The sequence below is a fragment of the Rhinatrema bivittatum genome, chromosome 4, assembly GCF_901001135.1.
Source record: "Rhinatrema bivittatum chromosome 4, aRhiBiv1.1, whole genome shotgun sequence".
Classification (NCBI taxonomy): domain Eukaryota; kingdom Metazoa; phylum Chordata; class Amphibia; order Gymnophiona; family Rhinatrematidae; genus Rhinatrema; species Rhinatrema bivittatum.
In genome coordinates this window covers 87,308,835-87,327,295 of record NC_042618.1, presented here as the reverse complement: position 1 = coordinate 87,327,295, position 18,461 = coordinate 87,308,835, and the positions used below count along the sequence as shown (strand labels likewise).

Below are 18,461 nucleotides of genomic sequence, written 5' to 3'. Positions count from 1 at the left end.
GGGGTATTATGTGTAGTAAAACAATTTAGTGCTGTTTCAAGTTTCAAAATTAATTTTGAAAAATCAGAAATATTGAATATTTCTATCCTAGCTCATTTAGCAGCATTAATTCATAGGAAGTTCCCCTTTAAATGGGCCAAACAAAAAAAATCAAGTATTTGGGAGTTTATCTCTCCAACCGAATTGCGGATCTATTTAATTTAAATTATATCCCTTTGGTTAAGACCATTATACAGGACCTGGAAAATGGGATGGGTGTGGGTTCTCCTGGTTGGGGTGAATTGCAATTATTAAAATGAATGTGCTCCCTAGTTTTAAGTATCTGTTCCTAATGTTCCCAATTACTACCTCATCGTCTATAGTGAAATCATGACATAAGAATGTTTTTTTATTTTATTTGGAGATACAAACCCCCTAGGGTTTCTTGGTGGATCATGTACCAGCCTAAAGTTAGAGGTGGTTTAAGTGTTCCCAATCTAACTTGGTATTTTGCAGCGTCACAATTGAGAGCACTTCTTGATTGGAATAGGAAAGTAACAGTGAAGCAGTGGGAGCAGTTGGAACAATCTTTTATTGGATTTATACCTATACAAGCCAAGGATTTCCTGGAGGTCACTAGTGATAGTGCCGCCCACATTAGATACTACTTTAAGAATGTGGTCTCAGTGGTGAGGTAAATTAGTGGGGCAATGTAAGTACTTCATCTTACACACCTATTCCATCATAGGGATTTCCCGGCCTGTTTACATATGAGTGCCTTTGCTGATGGAAAGATAAAAGGTTATGTGTAGAACACATGATAGAGGGGGTAAATTTATGACTTTCAATGATCTAGTCCGTAAATTTGGATTACATGTAAATGATTTTCTCGTATTTGCTCAAGACATTTCTTAACCTCCATAAATATGGGAGCTTCAGTAGACTGGGGAAAACTCTTTTTGAAGCTTATGGTGACAAGGCAGATACTGTGAAAGGAATTATTTCCAAAGTGTATGGACTACTAAATTCTCAAATACAGACTCCCCTGAAACATATTGTAGCCTGGGAAAGGGACCTTGGTCATACATTGACTGAGGAGGAATGGGATCTCTTTTTTCCATACTAGTAAGAGTTCTGTCTCTGCTTCAATGTTGGAGAATAGATATAAGATTCTACTTAGATGGTTCCTGGCTCTGGAGAAGTTGTACCACCGTTGGGATGATAGGTGTTGGCGGGGTTGCGGAGGACGGGGTTCTTTCTATCACATTTGGTGGTCATGTGCTATTATTGAGACCTATTTGGAAGCTTATCTATGCATGGATGTTTGAGGTGCCGGGGTAAATGGAACCTGTAACCCTAAACATACTCTGTTGAATATTCCAGTACCTGAAATAGAAGGGAGTAAACAGAAACTGTCAGCAGGTCTTTTTAGCAGAAAAGTGTGAGACTGCAGCTATCTGGAAGTACAAATCAGAACCTACCTTGGGTACTGTCCTTCACAGAGTTCATAAAAGTTACCACTTGGCAAAGATCCATGCTCTGCAATATAATACTCTAGAAATTTGAAAAAATTTGGTTGCCATGTATTTCCTGGTGAGGGAGAGAAAATGGCACCTCTACTTGAGGATACATACCCTTCAGTGCTGATGACTTGGCGTCAACTCATTGAGATGAGATTAGCCCTTACTATTTTTATTTCTATATTTATAAGAACCTTTTCTTTCTTTCTCAGAGTACTTATATGTACTGCTTACTTAATCATTTAATGCTATTGCTTTTTTGCTAATGTTTCCTTTGTTTTGATCTTGGAAATATTGTCCCTTTTGGGGTTTGGGAGGGTGGGTGATGATGATGGGTGTGGGGTTGTAACTCTATAATGAAAAGAAAGGTGAGACGTATTGCTTTCTTTATCTGTAATGATTGTTATTGACTTACACTGATCCCAATAAAAGTTTAAGTTGGGGAAAAAAAGTTCACTTTCGCAGTCTCCTGACACCGACTGTGTTTCAGTTAGCTGCATTGGGAGGGATCTCAATCAAGTCATTCTGTACTGTGAAGTAACTAAGACTCGATTGAGATCCCTCCCGATGCAGCTAACTGAAACACGGTCAGTGTCGGAGGACTGTGAAAGTCAACTTTTGAACTTATGATGAGACACATTCTCTGATACTAAATAAATTAACTGAACTGCAAAAGCTTTGGATTTCTACTTGTTGACCATCCCTGGTTACCTTTCATGGTTTGATCCTCCATCTACTGTGTATGTTTTAGAAATGTCTGGCAACGTAATACAAGCATACAGTCCAGTTCTATCTCTATAAGCAGTGGCACCTTGCACCAGTTCTTTCCTAAGTCTGAAAGAATCCTTTTTTGAGGCATAATAAATGGAGAGAAGGCTATAAATACTTCAGTGATTTCTGCATACAGGTCTCACAAAACATTTAAAATGTAAAGGCTTTCCAGAATAATTCCTGCTAGCAATAACAATAACATGAGCAGACCCCAACATCCAAGGCACTTCCATTTCCACCAGTGACACAAAACTAATTCCTTTATTCAGTTTCCTATTTCTTTCTTTGGAAGTTTTTCTGAAATGGTAGTGCTGAATCTTTTTCTCATAGTCTGGTGTTAGTGAGAAATCCTCAAAGATTGCAACATGAGGAAAGTGGCACCAAGGGTCCAGCCAGTCTCCACATTATTTACTTTCTTTCTTAGCTATAAAGGGAAAAAGAAAAAACATCTTTTAGGAGTTACTCAGAATATAAGACAATACCTGTACCCACAATTTCAGGAGGCAGTTTTCAAACCTGCAGATGCTTTTAACTCATGTTTTTACCTTTATACATTCAGGTGCAAAGTGTGTATGTAAAAAACATCTTCATGCTTTTATATTTGCGCTGGGGGTGGGCACAAAATAACGTGTATAATTGAAAAGCATGCGTATGCCTGCATGCTCTTTTCCTCTCCAGTTTGAATGCATCTCTGGGAGGCCTCTTTAATCTGCTCTGGTAGCCACACACAATCTTTTCCACACTTGGGCTATTTTACCCAGCTAAATCCCTTTGCAACTTGCCCTCTTAGGATCAGGTTATAGAAGCTAAAATTTGTTGAGGCCGATATTCAAAAACAGCTGAACCCCTACATTTAGGATCATCTTAGGTGCCTATTTTCAGTCTAACTTAGGGGCCTAAATTTACAGCTGAATATTCACACAAATTAGATGCTTAAAACTGAGGGTCTTAAATTTAGGACTGCTTTTCATTTCCCTAACTTTAGGTTCCTAAATTAGGTGCCTAGTTCTGAAAATCAGTGTTAATGTCCTCAACCTCTGGCACCCAGTTTTTAAGCTCCTAAATTAGGCAGCTAATGAAACTAAGGGGTAATATTCAGCCACTAGCCAGCATTACGTTAACTGGATATACTTATCCAGCTAACTTTGGTGGGATATTCAGTGACGCAACCACACTGCTGAATTTATCTTACTACTTATCCATCTAACTATCTTAAAGTTAGATGGATAAGTTTATCCAGCTCTCTGTAGGCCTACTCTATTGCACAGTCAGAGTTAGCCTGATAACTTACCTGGCTAACTCAGAAGATCAGGGTTGCCGGATAATTTATCTTCCTAATTTAACTCCACACTGGAACACCCCCCATGTAATCTGCATTAATTTTAGCTGGATAATGAGTTAAATAGGGGAAATATTCGTACGCTGGAATATAACCAGATAATCTTGACTATGGACCCCTAGGCACCTAAATTTAGCCACTCATCCCTAGTAAATTTTCAAAAGAGCCTATGAAAATTGGTCCCATTATGCTTAGGACAGGCAAATTTCATGGGCCACTCAAGTGATTGAAAATTCAAGATTTGTACAATGTGATCATTCTGTCATATATGTAGCAGCTTCTGTATACACATTTTTTTGTATAATGTGGAACTGCTCAGTATTTCAATACAACTCCTATAGCCGCAGTAAACCACTTAGGAGTTTCAGCTCAATCATAGCAGTCCACCAGCATCCATAGTGCTTGAGAGACCGTGTTTAATATTTTTTATTAAAAAAGTATACAAATAACGTATCTTGAGAGGGCCGAGAAAGCTTCACATCTGAAGCATTGCAGGTTTTTGTGCTGATTAAGTATCCCGACACTGGCCGCACTTTGAAGAATAATTTTCATTGGGAAGCAAAGCTAAGAAGTGGCATTGTGACCTGGCTCACCTGTAAAGGAGTCCTCGCCTCGAAACCAAAGCCTTCCTTTAATAAGGCAGTGATGTAACTGAGATCCATACATAGAAAGGGACTATTGGATGTAAAGCTTTCCATATGATCACAAACTAAATGTAAAGAAAAACGTATTAGTGACCCAGCTAAATATTCCTTCTGCTTTACAAATCAGATGCTTCTAAGCCACATTTTATTCATACGACAAACTACAATTCAGAAAGCTGAGAAAAACACCATCAAAGCAGATTATCTGCACCATACTTATGTCTCTCATTGCCTGCTTTTTGGTGTACATATATCTAGGTACACCAAAAATCAGGCAATGAGCAACAAATTTCAAAGATAATTCCTGGTAAGGTATGATTTACCTGGCTAAACTGACTCTCTAAAAATGCTCTCCATGTTAGATATGGAAATGTGATAGCAGAAAAAAAACGTATGGCCCCTCTGAATCTCCAAACCAACTACTTGAATGCAAAATCCTTAACATTTCCTTAGAGATGCCCTGTGCATATCCCATTGTAGACAACCCTATAGGTTCCAAGTAAGAGGAATGTCCCATTATAGGAGGAGGAACAGAAGAATTAATAGTGTTGGATTATAATAACATTTAAAAGATGAGAAGAATGGGCAATGGTCACGTTTGCCTGAAGCAGTTGCTGTTCCCTGTGGGTTGAGGCCTTCAGGTCTTTCCAGGCAGAGAGTAGGAAAGAAGAGCATACGTGCAGCCAGGACTCAGGAAATCAGGAACACGATCAGGTAACAGGATAGCAGAACATAAGAAAATGCCATACTGGGTCAGACCAAGGGTCCATCAAGCCCAGCATCCTGTTTCCAACAATGGCCAATCCAAGCCATAAAAACCTGGCAAGTACCCAAAAACTAAGTCTATTCCATGTTACCATTGCTAATGGCAGTGGCTATTCTCTAAGTGAACTTAATAGCAGGTAATGGACTTCTCCTCCAAGAACTTATCCAATCCTTTTTTAAACACCGCTATACTAACTGCACTAACCACATCCTCTGGCAACAAATTCCAGAGTTTAATTGTGCGTTGAGTAAAAAAGAACTTTCTCCGATTAGTTTTAAATGTGCCCCATGCTAACTTCATGGAGTGCCCCTAGTCTTTCTACTATCCGAAAGAGTAAATAACCGATTCACATCTACCCGTTCTAGACCTCTCATGATTTTAAACACCTCTATCATATCCCCCCTCAGCCGTCTCTTCTCCAAGCTGAAAAGTCCTAACCTCTTTAGTCTTTTCTCATAGGGGAGCTGTTCCGTTCCCCTTATCATTTTGGTAGCCCTTCTCTGTACCTTCTCCATCGTAATTATATCTTTTTTGAGATGCGGCGACCAGAATTGTACACAGTATTCAAGGTGCGGGCTCACCATGGAGTGATACAGAGGCATTATGACATTTTCCATTTTATTCACCATTCCCTTTCTAATAATTCCCAACATTCTGTTTGCTTTTTTGACTGCCGCAACACACTGAACTGATTTAAATGTGTTATCCACTATGACGCCTAGATCTCTTTCTTGGGTTGTAGCACCTAATATGGAACCCAACATTGTGTAACTATAGCATTGGTTATTTTTCCCTATATGCATCACCTTGCACTTATCCATATTAAATTTAATCTGCCATTTGGATGCCCAATTTTCCAGTCTCACAAGGTCTTCCTGCAATTTATCACAATCTGCTTGTGATTTAACTACTCTGAACAATTTTGTGTCATCTGCAAATTTGATTATCTCACTCATTGTATTTCTTTCCAGATCATTTATAAATATATTGAAAAGTAAGGATCCCAATACAGATCCCTGAGGCACTCCACTGCCCACTCCCTTCCACTGAGAAAATTGCCCATTTAATCCTATTCTCTGTTTCCTGTCTTTTAGCGCTTCTGCAGAGCAGACACCAAGTGAGCTGTTGGACCAGCAAAGGGGTGACAGAGTAGACGTCCTTATATACAGCTGACTATTCTAGCCAAGAGGGAATCTCCCCTAAGATTACTTTGCATGATATTTAGCAGAGTCCCCATGGCTCTGGCACTAGATCCCTTGAGCACCTGGGGTTGTGGGTTTAAATCTCACTCCCAGGGAGAAGTGTTCGCTTTCCCAAGTCTACCTGGCTAATAACTGTTTATGAACCTTTCCTTCAGGAACTTATCCAATCCTTTTTTCAACTCTATTATGTTAGTTGCTTTGACTATATCCTAGTGCAACAGATTCCATAGCTAATGTGGCCGGATCCTCCAGTGCGCCACTAAATATCCTTAAACAACTCTGCAGCTATCCATCCCTTTTTTGCTCTCCTCCCACCTAGAAGAGTTGAATTGGTTGCTTCTTCCTTTATAGCCTGGCCATTTTGTGACTCGAGGTGTGGTTAAAGTGAGTTGAGTACAGATGCCAAGCAGTAAGCATGTAAAACGTTCCCTTCCTGGTGCCTCATCAGGTTCTTTCTTTTGGAGGAGGACTGCTCTGTGCACAGCCTGCCAGAGGCACTTTAGGTATTTAGTTTCAGTAAGGACCTGAATGAGGCAAGCACCTGTGTGAGAAGACTGAAAGCTAGAAAAATCCTTTTTTTTTTTTTCTTTTTGAAGGGGCTGTGTTTAACCTTGCTCTTCTGGGGAAGGTCGTCCTCGCTGGCTGAGCTCAGACCAGCAAGCTCATTCACCCCATGAGTATAGCAAGCACCTGTGACAGCACAAACACCAGTCTAAGAAGATTTTGACTAAGACAGTATTTCACTTTTGTTGTGAGGAGATCTTTAAGCCACCCTCCTCTTTGGAAGCTTGACTGGATCAGCAGGTTCCTAACCACAGACTTTTCAACTTGAGGAGTCCTATTTTCAGAAAATCTAAAAGGAATCAAGTAAGAACCTGGACACCCCATCCGGATCTCCACCATGGGAGTAGGATACAGGGCTGGGCGATCGGTGTGAGGCTGCAGATAGAGGTAGGACCATATTTTGCTATGCTAGAAGGGAACCCTGAGATAGGAATCCTAGGTAAGCTTTAGTCTACATTTCACATCACTAATTGGGAAGCTCAACCAGTTTGCAGAAGGAAAATACACGTACCCAAAATAAAACACCCTAATTGTACAAAAAAATCATCTGTATCTGCACACTTATTCAAAGATGGACTGTAATTTGTTTTAACTAATCAGTAAATTATTTAACACCAAGTGCCTGGTCCTGTCTGTTTATTTACAGCAACGCCCTGTAAATAGGTTGTCCCAGCTCTCAACACACACAGGATATTCACAACTCTGTCTGGGCCATAGATGAGAGCGTCCCCCAGAAAAAGAGTCGCCCTAGGGATCAAGTGTCGAGCTTGGGATGGAGCCCCGAAGAGTATAAATAAGGTTGTGTGCCCTTGGGACTAAATTCCCAGGTAAGGGTTACACTTGATTGTGCACTAAGTGAAAAAATACTTCCTATGATTTGTTTTAAATCAGGTTCCTACATTGGATATTCTGGATTTGTTGTTTTGATATGAATCTATGACCATATGTTCGAAGCATTGAGCTACACTAGGACGACTCAGTTTTTCACAATTTATGAATTTTCATAACTGTCTTATACTTAATCTTCCACCCAGCAGGATGCCAGAAAAGTTTGGGGTTTGTTAAGGGCTGGACTGGAAGCTTCCTTCCTGTTTAAGACACACTTTTCATAGAAACATATAGAAATGACATCCGAAAAAGAGCCATGGTCTATTCAGTCCACTGAGCAAGTTCATGGAAGTTTCTGCCGCACCATACAAGTCACCCCCATACTTATCAGTTTCCCAGACCCTTCTTGCTTGCTATTTGAGTCCAGTTCCCTTTACCATCTGCCGAAGAAGCAGAGAGCAATGTTAGATTTGCATCAGGAGTTTCAGGCTTATTGGTTAAAGGTAGTACAATATACAATAACAAAAAATGAGGATCAAAGTACCTTAATATGTGAAGTTAGTCCAGAGGGAAGTATTATCTGGAAAGTTTAACTTGCTGGGTCATATTCCTTCCAATTTTATTCTTGAAATCGATTTCAAGATGGCGTTTTGAAGTGGTCCAGCGTTCAACTCAAACACTTTCAAGCCCCTGAAGCAGGCGACTAGAGTTGTCGAAATACTGTGCAGTGTTGGGCATTCAAAGAGTCTGGAGGCATAGTGATAGTAATATAAAATGTGCCATAGTGATAGTAATTTAAAGTCTCCCATTCTCCCTCTTCTTTGACAATAATAGCAAAGTGTTTCTTTCGGTGACACCTTTAAAAATCACTTAAGATTTATCACTTTATATTTGAAGTACAAGAAATAATAAAAGAATACTTTTGGAAATAAATATATAATAAAGATTAAAGAATAAAATCGGAAGGAATATGACCCAGCAACTAAACTTTCCAGATAGCTTGCTGCATACTTCCCTCTGGACAAACCTCGCATATTAAGGTACTTTGATCCTCATTTTTTGTTATTGTATATGTCAGTTGGATTAGAGGTTCTTGATTGGGGTTTTATTGTGGTTGTAGTAAGGGTAGTAACAGTTGCATCAGTAAGTTACCCCTATATTTATTTGTTTTCCCAGACCACCAGATTCAATATCCTTGTTGCTTGCTGTTTGAATCTAATTCCCCTTATCCTCTTTCCCCCATGCTGTTGAAGCAGAGAGCAATGATGGTGGTGCATCAACAGTATGAAGGTTTATTGGTTAAGGGTAGTAACCACCACAGTGGCAAGTTACCCCCATGCACTCATTTCTTCATTTCCATCCTCTAGCCTTTGGGGATCCACAGTGTTTATCCCATGCCCTCTTTCACTGGTTTTCATTTCACCACCTCCTGTGGAAGGGCATTCCAGGCATTCACCACCTTCTCCATGAAGAAATATTTCCTGACATTGGTTCTGAGTCTTCTTCCCTGTAGTTTCATTTCATGACCCCTAGTTCTACTGACTTCTTTCCCATGGAAAAGGTTTGTTGTTGGTTGCGCATCATTAAAACCTCTAAGGTATCTGAAGATCTGTATCATATCACCCCTGCTCCTCCTCTCCTCCAGGGTGTACATATTTAGGTCCTTCAACCTCTCCTCATAAGTCATTTGGAGACCACCCACCATTTTGGTCACCCTTCTCTGGACCACTCCCATCCTGTCTCTGTCCCTTTTCAGATACGGTCTCCAGAACTGAACACAGTACTCCAGATAAGGTCAATCAAGGACCTGCACAAGGGGATTATCACCTCATTTTTCTTACTGGTTATTCCTCTCTCTATGCAGCCCAGCATTCTTCTGGCTTTAGCTATCGCCTAGTCACATTGCTTCGCCATCTTCAGATTGCTAGCCACTATCACTCCAAGGTCCCTCTCTTGCTCCCTGGATAACAGCCCTTCACCCCACAAACACATATAGCTCTTTTAGATTACCGCATCCCAGATGCAGGATGCTACACTTCTTGGCATTGAATCCCAGCTGCCTTATCTTCGACCACTATTCAAGCTTCCTTAAATCCCATCTCATTCTCTCTACTCCCTCTAGTGTGACCATTCTGTTGCAGATCTTAGTATCATCTGAAAGTAGACAAACTTTACCTTCTATCCCTTCCACAATGTCACTCACAAAGCTATTGAACAGAATTGGTCCCAACACCAAGCCTTGTAGCACTCTGCTTAACAGCACTCTCTCATCAGAGTAGGTTTCATTTACTATCACACATTGTCTTCTATCCATAAATCAGTTTGTAATCCAGGCCACCACCTTGGCACTCACTCCCAAGCTTCTCATTTTATTTATAAGCCTCCTATGCGGGACTGTATCAAAAGCTTTGCTGAAATCCAAGTAGATCACATTGAGTGCTCTTCCTCGATCAGTTCTTTACTTACCCAATCCAAAATTTAACATGGATTCATTAGGACCTTCCCCTAATGAGTCCATGTTGTCTTGGATCTAGCAATCCTTCTGACTGTAGATAGTTCACTATCCTTTTCTTCAGCTGAGTCTCCATTAATATACCTACCACTGAGGTGAGGCTAACCAGCCTGTAGTTTCCGGCCTCCTCTATGCTGCCACTCTTATGGAGCAAGAGCACCAACGCTCTTCTCCAGTCACTCGGCACACTCCCATTTCCAGGGATCTATTGAACAAGTCACACAGTGGACCCACCAGCACATCTCTGAGCTCCCTCAGTATCCTAGGATGAACCTCATCAGGCCCCATGGCCTTGTCCACTTTGTTTTCCTAGCTTTTCCCATATATTCTCTTCTGCAAATGGAGTTTCATCTACCCCATTTCAACCAGTGGTCTTGTCAACCAGCAAAGGTTCTTCTCCAGGGTCTTCTTTAGTGAACTCCGAACTGAAGTATTTGTTTAATATTTCTGCCTTTTCCTCATTTCTCTCCACACATTGATCATTGTCACCTTTTGGTTTCACTATACCACTTTGGACCTTTATCTTTTCTCTGATGTATCTGAAGAATGTTTTGTCACCTCGCTTTATCTCTCTGGTAATCCTTTCCTCTGCCTGACTTTTATTTCTTGATTTCTTTCTTCGCCTCCCTCAGTTTCACCAGATATTCTTCTTTGTGCTCCTCCCTTTGGGATCCTTTATATTTCTTGAATGCTGTTCTTTTTGCTTTTATTTTATCAGCCACCTCCTTTGAGAACCAGATTGGTTTCTTATTTCTCTTACTCTTGTTTAATTTTCTAACATATATATTTGTTGCCTTTGTAATTGCTCCTTTTAGTTTGGCCCACTGTTGTTCCACCTCTCCCATTTTCTCCCAGTCTTCTAGTTCTACCTCCAGGTACTTCACCATTTCCAAAAAGACAATATTTTTGAAATTCAAAACCCGAATCTTCGTGTGACTTCTCTGCATCTTGTTTGCAATATCAAACTATATCGTTCGATGATCACTAGTGCTGAGGTACTTTGAATATAAAGTACTTAGAATTGTTTCATGCAGGTTTTACAGTACAGATAGCTGATACTAGTTAGAACAGATTTAGACCAATTAACTTATAAAATAATTAAAATGGTTAGGATCCTCTTTATTTAAAGGATGACAGAGTAAAATATAATGACTCAAGCATTTACAAATTGTGGAACCCAGAAAACAGTGAGAGCATGATACAAAGATAAGAACAAATGATTAATTTCCTCTGTGTGATTAAGGAAAGCTGTGAATATAACCTCCCTGTAAATGTTTTCAAGGTTAGTTTAGTTTTCCCAGACTGGGGTTAGGAATCTGCACAACTTCACCCTCTTTATCTTAACATTTTATCTTGGTAAAAGAAAGTGTATTTAAATCTTGCACACGCCATGACAGTTTGGAGTCAGTCAGTATTGCATGCTGGCTCCCCATGCGTGCATGAATAAAGGGTTAATGAAAAAGAACTTCCAGTCTCTTTGCATATTGCTGTTGGTAGTTTAATTTTTTTTTCAAAGCAGATGGTGCATTGGCCGGGAATTGAAGGAGGGACCACGCCAGGTGACCTGGACTAGTATAGCTCCACTGGCCCCTTCTCTCAATTCGAATGGGATACAGGACCCCTGAAGGTATTTGGTCTTTTTTTCTCGCTCTCTCTCTTTTTGTGCTATACTAGTATTGCACTGGCATGGGACCTTCATGGGAAATGTTATTTATTATTTTTGTGCTATAATATGGAGACTGGTATGTTCTTTTGAATTTAGAGTTATTTAGTTTAAAAGATTAAGGCCAGATACAGCTTGGTAAATAGGAAGTGATTTCAGGGAGGTAAAAATCCCGGTGACAATTTCAGGGAGGTAAAAATCCCAGTGACAATTTCAAGGAGGTAGAATCCCGATGAGAATTTCAGGGAGGTAAGAATCCTGGTGAATTACAGGGAGGTGAAATCCCAGGGATTACAGTCGAGCAGGCCAATAGTGTAAGGGCGCGTAAGAAAAATTGCGGCAGTGCCGGGCACCCGCTCGTTTGCCGCGCGCACTGTTCGGATCACATACCGCTCGATACAGTATTTAAATTAGACGCAAAAGCAAGCCGCGTCCAAAGCGCATCCATGAAGCGGTAGGCGTGCGCAATCCATTTTACTGTATAGAGCACTATACAGCGCCTATACAGTATCCTGGGTGCACTGGTACCTGTCATTTCAAATATCATTTGAAATGACAGGTACCAGGAAGTGATGGTTCTCCTATGCTCGGGCATCGGGGATTGCCAGTCCTCTCTCCCCCCCTCCCGAAACAAGGCGCAGGGCGAAAATCGACTCAACATGTTATTAAAGCAAATAGAAATTGTAAAAAAGTAAACTTACTGCATGCTTCCAGCAGCCCCAGTCCTCTCTCCCCTCCTCCCGAGGCGCCCACCGTGGCTCCCCTGCCTCCCGGGGGCAGCCGGCGGCGAAAGCGGCTTCCAGCAGCCCCGCCGGCGAAGGTGCATGAACGCACGTCGTGACCTGAGCGCCCGGCTGGACGTCCGAGGTCACGGCGTGCGCTCATGCACTTTCGCTGCCTGCCTTGAGCGCCCAAATTGGACGTGCGTTCATGCACCTTCGCCAGCGGGGCTGCTGGAAGCCGCTTTCGCCGCCGGCTGCCCCCGGGAGGCAGGGGAGCCGCAAGGTCACAGGAGCTGACCACAAAGGGAGGGGAGCAGAAAGAAATAGGTGCAGACCAGGCTAATAGGTGTGAAGGCCATGCATAGGGAAATTTGGATGCACATGGATGAGTTCAGTAGGAGGAGTGGTGGAAAGAGGAAGTACAGAGGTGGTTAGAGTCTGTCTTTTGCATAGGGTGAGCAGGGTGATCGCCCAGGGCACTGGGTGACGAGGGACACTGCTGGTTCAGGTCCCCTGTGGTGCGCTCCATGTGCGGCTGAGCAGGTGTTCCTTAAGCAGCAGTGCAGACCCAGGCCCAGACCTAGCTCTTGACCCCAGTGGGATGTCTGGAGAAACAGCAGGGGCTGAGCCACTGCTCCTTTCCATCTGTGTCAGCACTGTCAGCAAGTTCAAATCTCATGTTATTTATTTATTTATTTATTTAAGGATTTTTATATAACGCGGCTCGTTAGCAAACATCACCTCGGTTTACAATGAACATTAAATTAGCAACAAGCTTTACAATCCAAAATATTATATAATGAAACATAGCTGATAACATTAAAACTATAAATAATTAAAATAAAATAAACCACATTCAGCAGGGGCGCATGGGGCTGGAGGATCAAGAGTAACATGTGCCAGCACTTCTCATGCACTGTGGGATCATCATACAGGAAGTGCCCACTTGTGAGCTTGCAAAGCCAGTGCAGCTGGGGGAGAAGTGTTAGTATCAACTCTGCTGTTAAATATATATTTGCCTGGGGAGGAGGCAGGGGGAATGAGCGGATGTGGTGGCTGCAGTGGGAAAGGGTGTGCAGGCAGATTCTGCAGCAGAGATGATACTTGAGATGGGAATAAGTCGGGGAAGAGGATGCTGGGATGGGGGATAAGAAGCGAGGGTGAGGATGCTGGGAATGGATGGCAGGCAGCGAAATTGCATGAGCGCACGCCGTGACCTCGGACGTCCATCCTGGCGATCAGGTCATAGCGTGCACTCATGTGCCTTCGCTGCCTTGAGCGCCCAAATTGGACGTGCGTTCATGCACCTTCGCCGGCGGGGCTGCTGGAAGCCGCTTTCGCCGCCGGCTGCTCCCGGGAGGCAGGGGAGCCACGGTGGGCACCTCGGGAGGAGGGGAGAGAGGACTGGGGCTGCTGGAAGCCGCTTTTGCCGCCGGCTGCTCCCGGGAGGCAGGGGAGCCGCGGTGGGCACCTCGGGAGGAGGGGAGAGAGGACTGGGGCTGCTGGAAGCCGCTTTCGCCGCCGGCTGCCCCCGGGAGGCAGGGGGCACCGGAGGAGGGAGAGAGGACTGGGGCTGCTGGAAGCCGCTTTCGCCGCCGGCTGCTCCCCGGGAGGCAGGGGAGCCACGGTGGGCACCTCGGGAGGAGGGGAGAGAGGACTGGGGCTGCTGGAAGCCGCTTTCGCCGCCGGCTGCCCCCGGGAGGCAGGGGAGCCACGGTGGGCGCCTCGGGAGGAGGGGAGAGAGGACTGGGGCTGCTGGAAGCCGCTTTCGCCGCCGGCTGCCCCCGGGAGGCAGGGGAGCCACGGTGGGCGCCTCGGGAGGAGGGGAGAGAGGACTGGGGCTGCTGGAAGCATGCAGTAAGTTTACTTTTTTACAATTTCTATTTGCTTTAATAACATGTCGAGTCGATTTTCGCCCTGCACCTTGCTTCGGGAGGGGGGGAGAGAGGACTGGCAATCCCCGATGCCCGAGTGTAGGAGAACCAGGCCCGAGCGTAGGAGAACCAGGCCACACCATGTTACTCGCTTGCTCCAACCCACCCACTTATTTGACCGGAGCCTGCCTATTGCTGTCACATCCCTCTAATGTCAGGGTCAGGGTAGGCGGTAAATTAGCGGGTTAAAGACGCGGCAAAACAGTTGGTTAAAAAGGGGATAATGGGGCCGCACGTTACTGTATGGGAGGGAATAGCTAATCGGATCGTTTACATCTCATATACATGCCGCGGGTGGAAAGGGATACGCGTCGATTTAAAGAAGCGGTAAGGATTGGTAAAAACGGACAGTGAATCGCGGGTTAGACTTACGCGGCCAAATTGTGGGTAGAAAGCGGGTTAGAAACAGGGTAACCGCGGCCGTGCTTTACTGTATCGGCCTGGGAGATTGTAGGTAAATAGCCTGAGATAAGTATGGGAGGTGAGTCCCTGCTTGTGTGAGGCAGAAATAAGGATTCCTGCCTGGGAGGTCTCGGATGCAGTGTGGGTGTCTGTGCTGCTAAATACGGGGGAGCTACCTGCTCACTACATGTACGGTACATGTGTGACTGACATCGTGCCACTAAGGGAAAGTACCTTCTGCTGAAGCTACTTTCCATTTAGAAAAGCTGCAGCAGTTAAGAGTTTTTAGTTTTAGACAAAAAAAAGGTTCTCATACAATCTCTGCTGTGCTTGATTGGTTTGCAGAAGCAGATAAAAGGAAATTGAATCCACAGCTCCTGCACACAAGGAAAAGGTGTGGGATATCTTAGATGACGCCGCGTATCAAGCTAATTTATCAGCAACTACACTCCCAGCTGGGAGAGGTGCCCTCGCTCACTGCCATCCATTTACTTATCAAGTAGGAAAGTGTTGTGCCAGTAAATAAAGTGATTGAAATGTAAAGTCAAATATTTTCATCTATTAGAAATTCTAAAGTTGCTTTTATTTTGGATACGATCAGCATTCCTGCTTCCTGCTCTGCACTATAGAACTGTGAGGAATGTTTGTGTACAATGTGCTCATCTGAAACAGGTTTCATATGACAATTAGCTTTACAAAGGTTATGAGTATTGTTTAATTTGTTATCAGAAAATGATATATTGCTCTTATATTCGTCCTTGTTTCTGAATTAAAAGGAATTATCTACGGATAAGGTATTATTGTAATGTTTGTGCTTTGTGAATGTTTAGAAATCACTCTGAGGGTCTGACTGACTTTTCATTTCTCTGCTAGTTAATGTATTCATGTACTTGGAAACACCGCCTTTATGAATAACCACATTACTTATGGAAAAAAAAGGAGTTTTCTTTCTTTTTGATCATTTAAAAATATGGTTTTAATGTATATAAGAATGAATCTAAAGAACCCCCTCCTTCATGAATTTACTCATCATTGCAGGAAAAAACAAGATGAATAGGAAACATGTTTTATTCTGGCCAGAAGTACTCCACATTAAGAAAGTTCATATACATCCGTTTGAAATTATTATTTGTTACCCTATGCCAATAATTTGTTTTGATGAATTTCATATCACATACACGAATATAAATGATTTCTCAGACATCTTAATAGATTCATACCAGCTTTAAGCGCTTTAAAATGAACTGTTTGATATATTTTTGAAAGACATTGCTATGAGTGTTTTTTTCTCTTCAAAGAAGAATTGAATGAGCTCTCCGTTTTGGGAAGAGTTTTGTTTGAACAGAGGAATACTGTAAGTTATTTGAAGGTGAAAGTAAGTGTAACAAGTAATGAGTTATGGCATGGTAATGTGTAAGAAAAAAGACTAAAGATAAGTTATTTAAACAGTGTAACAAAATATATATTCAATTATCATATCCTAATGATACCAGATGTATCACACACTTGTTTTTCTAAGTGTTTTTTTAAATTCTTTATTTATTCAAATTTTTCATTATATAATAGAAATAAATCCAATCCATAACATAGTCTGTTATACATATCATTCCAAGAAAATTAAAGAAAATTTACTTCCTATATCCATACAAATTATACTAGGATTGATTTTTTATATAATTCTCAATAAGTCCATTAAAGAAGAACTTGTAGGTAAGGCAAGTGTAAACTATGGAGAGAACTTAAGGAAAACCTTATTATTAATATTAAACAGGGCAATTACATAGCATTATTTCTCCAGGTACTATATTTAGTTAACCCTTATACCTTGGTCGGAATTGGGGAAGAAGTAGTTGGGACCCTAGCTTCTACAAATTTTTTAAACTGATCAAATTGAAAGAAAACATAGACTTCGTTGGCTTTTCTTAAAATACATTTACATGGATATCGTAATGTATAGGAGAACCCCAAATCAATAACTTTTTGTCTCAAAGAGAGAAATTGCCTTCTCCTTATTTGAGTGGCCTGAGCTACATCTGGAAATAATTTTACTGGCTGACTATAAAAGTTAACAGGGAACTTCCTAAAATAGGATTTCATGACTAAGTTAACATCCTGCTTATAGATGAAGGATACTAAAAGAGTACCCCTCTCTATAATATCCAAACTTGAGCTCTCTAGAAAACTAGTCAAGTTTTTATTTATTTATTTATTTAGGATTTTTATATACCGGCAATCATGAAGACATATCTTGCTGGTTTACATAGAACAGGAGTGCATTATATACAAAAACTAGAACTGTGGTGACGGAAGGTACAGTTACATTTAACAAGGGAAGCCGAACTTGGAGAAGGAAGAGAAAGGAGAGAAGAGAAATAGTTAAACAATATACAAATTAAATATAGTGTACAAACTAATATACAAAATAGATGTTAAATACAAGAGGATGGTGTTTTTGGAGTCATTGGATTGTGTCATTGGGTTGTGTCCGGAAAAGCTTGCTTGAATAACCAAGACTTGAGTTTTTTCCTAAAAGTTAGGAGGCAGGGCTCCTGTCTGAGGTCTGTGGGAATGGAATTCCACAGAAGAGGGCCAGCTGTGGAGGTGGCGCGATCTCTTGTGGTAATGTGTCTGGTCGTTTTCGCTGGGGGAACTTGGAGGGAGCCTCTATAAGCATCTCTAGTAGGTCTAGTAGAATTATGTACTAGGAGGGGGAATTGAAGATCGAGAGTGGTGAGTTGATGTATAGTTTTGTAGGTGGTAGTTATGGCTTTATACATGATGCGGAAGTATACGGGTAACCAGTGAAGCTCTTTCAGGACGGGGGATATGTGGTCTCTTTTCCTTGCGCCTGACAAAATTCGGGCTGCAGAATTTTGAACCATCTGTAGGGGTTTGGAGTATGATGAAGGTAGACCTAGCAATAGGGAATTGCAGTAGTCCAGTTTCGAAAAGATAACTGCTTGGATGATCGTTCTGAAGTCTTGAGCGTGGAACAGAGGTCTTATCCTTTTCAAAACCTGGAGTTTAAAGAAGCAGTCTTTGGTTGTTTTGTTAATGTGTGCCTTGAAGTTAAGCCGGTTGTCAATTATTACTCCTAGGTCTCTAGCTTGAGTGGTAGGCAGATTTGTGGGAAGAGTACTGTTGGAGGTGTTCTCCGGAGAGATGAGTAGGATTTCAGTCTTAGAGGAGTTTAAGATGAGATGTAGACTGTTGAGTAGTTGTTTGATTTTTTTGTGGCATGATTCCCAATAGTCAAGAGTGTTAGAGTATGTGTCTTTGATAGGGATGATGATTTGAATGTCATCTGCGTATAGGAAAAACTTTAGATTGAGGTCGGTGAGAAGTTGGCAGAGAGGAAGTAGGTAAATATTGAAAAGAGTCGGAGATAAAGACGAACCTTGTGGGACTCCTAAGGTAGAGTTAAATCTAGAGGATTCCTTATTTTGGAGTTTAACTTTGTAACCTCTATTGTTGAGAAGGTTTTAAACCAGGAAAGGACGGTGCCAGCTGATTCCTATGGATGACAACTGGTTTAGGAGGATGGCGTGGTTGACCGTGTCGAACGCTGCGGAAAGGTCTAGCAAGATCAACAGGTATGAATTTCCTTTGTCAAGG

At 42.0% G+C, this 18,461-nt stretch overlaps 1 protein-coding gene across 6 annotated transcripts in view; it reads right to left on the bottom strand.

Annotated features, from left to right (window-relative positions):
• Positions 1-552: 552 nt before the first annotated feature.
• Positions 553-18,461, bottom strand: part of ENTPD5 (ectonucleoside triphosphate diphosphohydrolase 5 (inactive)) — a 235,517-nt gene continuing 217,608 nt past the window's right edge. For all 6 annotated transcript variants that reach the window (XM_029598448.1, XM_029598443.1, XM_029598449.1 and 3 more), the window contains 2 exons: positions 4,203-4,318; positions 553-2,694 (listed from right to left, as the gene is read on the bottom strand). In XM_029598448.1, coding sequence (XP_029454308.1) covers positions 2,608-2,694; positions 4,203-4,318 — 203 coding nt within the window. In that variant the 3' untranslated portion in view covers positions 553-2,607. The remainder of the gene's footprint in view (positions 2,695-4,202; positions 4,319-18,461) is intronic.